Genomic DNA, 4,634 nt, shown 5'->3' with positions numbered 1-4,634 from the left:
ATAGCGCTATAAATGAGACATAAATTATATGTATTTAATCCCTTCGTACCCGATAATCCCCGGTGATGGAGGATACGCCAGAACGATGTCTCTTACGATCTTCAGTCAGCAGGATTTCAGCCAGCTCAGTAAATCCATAGACATGTACGCTGACGTATCAGAAACACGCCGACCTGCTCAATGCGGCGTATCCGCCAACTGCGTCTCGAGGACACGAACAGACCCACTTTCGCTATTAAGGTCACGTGACTTACGGTACATACCAACAGCCAGTTACTCTCGGGGGTCCGAGCCATATCTAAGCGTCTGAATGGACACAGTACGAAGGCTGTATGCACAGAAAACAGGGCGAAATTTGTCGCTAGTCGCTTTTTGGAAAAAAAATAAAAAAACAAACTCGCTAGGGGGTCTGAAAAGCTGCTAAATCTAGCGACAAAGTCGGTAAATTGGCAACACTGGTCAAACCATGGAATTTATTTCCATGGTTTGACCAGTGTTCCATAGGAATGTTTACCTTGTTTGGAACTCTGTTACGTCATTAGAATCTTACGTCACCTTCTAACGTCAGAGGACTTGAAGGGGACGTAGCCTCTGATCTTTCACACATAGGCACACACAAGACAAACTTCGGGGTAACATTTAAGTCTAGAAGCGAGTTTGTTAGCAGCATTCACACGTTCGAATATGCATAAGGCGATACCTCAGCAGAGGAAAAATAGAAAGATAGAGGTTCACACTCAACCAATAATGAATGGACAACAAGAAGTTAGACAGTTGCAGATTAAAAAGGATTTTAGGAAGATGTATAGGCAAGGACATGAGTACATAACAGACTTGCTGCACAAGATGGAAGATGTGAGACCTCAGGTCGTCAAGAAGCTCGGTGCATCAAGAGGAAATAAACAGTTGCTAGCAGTGTTTAATGACACCCTGCTAGAAACTGAAAAAACGCTTCAAGAACAGGACACTAAACAATCAGAGTTGCAGTGGAAGCTCCATGAACTGGAAGCAACACTCAGAGAGATGCAGCACAAACTTCATGATGCCGAGAATAAAAATGAAGGCTTGCAAGCAAGGCTTGATGAAGTGCTGCTAAAAAATGAAGAAATACTTAAAGTGAATGAACAACAGGAAGCTAAACACACAAAAGTGAGGCACAAACTTCACGACACCGAGAGTAAAAATGAAGGCTTGCAAGCAAGGCTTGATGAAGCGCTGCTAAAAAATGAAGAAATACTTAAAGTGAATGAACAACAGGACGCTAAAAACGCAGGGTTGGAATACAAGCTCCATGAACTGGAAGTGACACACAGAGCGATGGAGCTCAAATGTCACGACACTGAGAAAAAAAATGAAGACTTGGAAGCAACGCTCAAGGAAGCCGTGCTAAAAAATGACCAAATCCTTAAAGAGAAGGAAAAAGAGAAAGGTAAACACACAGAGTTGCAATGCAAGTTCGATAGACTGGAAGTGACACACAGAGATGTCCAGTACAAGTTCAGTGAATTGAAAGGGACATACAGAGAGGTGCAGCTCATACTTCACAAAAGCCTTAAAAAATCTGAAGACTTGCAAGCAATGCTTGATGAAGCCCTGCTAAAAAATAAAGAAATGCTTAAAGAAAAGAAAGAACAGGAAGGTAAACACACGGACTTGCAATGCAAGTTCAATGAATTGGAAGGTAAACACACGGAGTTGCAATGCAAGTTCAATGAATTGGAAGAGACGCACAGAGAGATGCAGCGCAAACTTCACGACACCAAGAAGGAAAATGATGGCTTGCAAGCAAATCTTGATGAAGCGCTGCTAAAAATTGAAGAAATGCTTAAAGAAAAGAAAGAACAGGAAAGTAAACACACAGACGTGGAGTGCAACCTCCACAAACTGGAAGGTTCAAACAGAGAGGTGCAGCGCAAACTTCACGACACCAAGAAGGAAAATGAAGACTTGCAAGCAAATCTTGATGAAGCACTGCTAAAAATTGAAGAAATGCTTAAAGAAAAGAAAGAACAAGAAGCTAAACACTTGAAGGTGCAGTGCAACCTCCATGAACTGGAAGTGAGTCACAGAGAGCTGGAGTGCCAACATCACAACACAACGAAAGAAAATGAAGACTTGAAAGCAAAGCTTGATGAAGTGCTGCTAAAAAATAAAGAAATGCTTAAAGAAAAGAAAGAACAAGAAGCTAAACACACGGACGTGCAGTGCAACCTCCACAAACTGGAAGTGACTCACAATGAGGTGCAGCGCAAACTTCACGACACCAAGAAAAAAAATGAAGGCTTGCAAGCAAATCTTGATGAAGCCCTGCTAAAAAATGAAGAAATGCTTAAAGAAAAGGAAGAACAGGAAGCTAAACTCTTGGAGGTGCAGTGCAACCTCCATGAACTGGAAGCGACACACAGAGAGCTGGAGTGCCAACATCACAATACAATGAAAGAAAATGAAGGCTGGAAAGCAAAGCTTGATGAAGCCCTGCTAAAAAATGAAAAAATCCTTAAAGCAAAGAAAAAACAGGAAGATAAACACAAGGAGGTGCCGTGCCAGATCCATGAGCTGGAAGTGAAATACAAAGAGGTGCAGAGCAAATTTCACGACACCAAGAAAAGAAGTGAAGGCTTCCAAGCAAAGCTTCATGAAGCCCTGCTAAAAAATACCAAAATGCTTAAAGAAAATAAACAATGGGAAGATAAACACATGGAGGTACAGTCCAAGTTCAATAAACTGCAAGTGACACACACAGACTTGCAGCGCAAATTTCAGGACACCAAGAAAGAAAATGAAGGCTTGAAAGCAAAGCTTGATGAAGCGCTGCTAAAAAATGAACAAATACCTAAAGTGAAGGAACAACAGGAAGCTAAATACACAGAGTTGGAACGCAAGCTCCATAAACAGGAAGTGACATACAGCCAGGTGCAGACCAAACTTCACAACACACAGAAAGAAAATGAAGGCTTGAATGTGAAGCTTGATGAAGCCATGCTAAAAATTCAACAAATACTTAAAGAGAAGGAACAACTAAAACAAAGAAAGAGCAATTTGAAGAAGGAATGTGCAGAGAAGCAATGCAAGATCCAAGAAATGGTGAAAGAAAATGCAGAACTGCGAAATCTCTATAACAAAATTCAGCACAAAAACACTGAAATGCACAAGGAGCTGCAACAACAGGAGGAAACACATAAAGAAGTGCAGAGGAGAAATCACGAGTTACAAGACATGTGTGTCAAACTGCAGCAAATAAATAAAGACATGCACAAGGAACAGAATGTAGAGAAAGAGAAATATAAAAACCTGAATGAAAAGTATGCAGAAAACCAGGAAGAATTAGAAGAACTTGAAAAAAAGTGCAAGAACCTTGAGGAGGAGAAGGTAGAAAATATCAGTCATCTGAGAACACTTGCATTAGAGAACAAGAATCTGGAAGAACGCTGCCAGAAAAAGAAAAAGCCCTTCTGGTTTTTCTGGAAGAAATCTACTGATTCTTCAGCACCGTGCAGACAAAATCGTGTTTTCCCGTTATAACTCTGCTGCTTCTTCAGTTCTACCTGCACAAAACTAGCCTCATCTTCCTCCATCTTTAATCGCAGAAGAAGCTTCATCCCTTTCTTCTTCCTCCCCTCCCTTCTTCTGTCTCCCCTCTTTTCCTTTTCCTTTCAACCCCCAAACCGGTCTTGACAGATGACTGCGCCTCCCTGAGCCTGGTTCTGTCGGAGGTTCCTTCCTGTCTACAGGGAGTTTTTCCTCCCCACTGTTGCTTGCTCATCGGGAAATGTCGGGGGTTTCTCTTCTCTGTCTCTTTCCCTCTTTTCCTTACCCTATCCTATCATCCCCAACCTGTTTCTTCATCCTTGAGAATACAGGTTAAGGAGGTAGGGTAATAATAATATTATATATAATAATAAAGGCAATCATATGCCATCTAAAAATAGTTATTTGTGGATGTCTACTTTTTCCCCTTTGCTTACAGTCTTTGTGCGAAGCTAGACTAAATGCTTACCACACACACATATGAAAGTTGTATAAAATTTGTGGTGAACAAAAAGCATTTTTATAGTTTGAAAATGATTATGCTAATCCTTATGAAAATAACCAGAATTATAGATTACATTCATACTGGACCATTACTAAATTTTATATTAAAATTAATATAACTTTTCTAAAGGTTGAAGTCAGGTTTGTTGCGCTTGCTTTCGCAGAATGACACTTAAAAGAATGTATGAGCTGCTGTTACTTTTAGTTATTATTGTTTTATATTATTTTATTATTATATTTACTATGACTGTATATTTGTTGATGTTCTTATAATAAATGTTACATTTTTTAATTGATTGTATTTTCTAGCACTGGTGTGTTTGTTTTAAATTTTAATATACTGGTGTGCTTTTTTGGATGTACAGCACTTTGGTAAGTGGTACCCTTTTGAAAGTGCTTTATAAATAAACTTGGCTTGGTCATGAACTATTCAAAAACCACCGCATACAAGTTGAGGTGGTCGCTATGCAGAAACTGTTATATGGCGACCATCAGAAAAAGAAAATGGTATTTCTCACCTCCTGGTACCTTGTACCTGATACCATGTTTCCTACGTTTTCTGTGGTACAATTGTGGTTTATTGAATTATACAGACCAAAGCT

At 39.9% G+C, this 4,634-nt stretch overlaps 1 protein-coding gene across 1 annotated transcript; it reads left to right on the top strand.

Moving 5' to 3' along the window:
- On the top strand, positions 1-3,839 carry LOC115793571 (early endosome antigen 1-like). Its single transcript, XM_030748619.1, has one exon. It carries the CDS (start codon positions 685-687, stop codon positions 3,520-3,522), a length of 2,838 nt encoding a protein of 945 aa, XP_030604479.1. The 5' UTR covers positions 1-684; the 3' UTR covers positions 3,523-3,839.
- The last annotated feature ends 795 nt before the right edge of the window (positions 3,840-4,634 follow it).

The sequence above is a fragment of the Archocentrus centrarchus genome, chromosome 15 (genome assembly GCF_007364275.1).
Source record: "Archocentrus centrarchus isolate MPI-CPG fArcCen1 chromosome 15, fArcCen1, whole genome shotgun sequence".
NCBI lineage: Eukaryota > Metazoa > Chordata > Actinopteri > Cichliformes > Cichlidae > Archocentrus > Archocentrus centrarchus.
The sequence above is the reverse complement of the archived record's forward strand: the minus strand, read 5'-3'. Positions and strand labels throughout refer to the sequence as shown.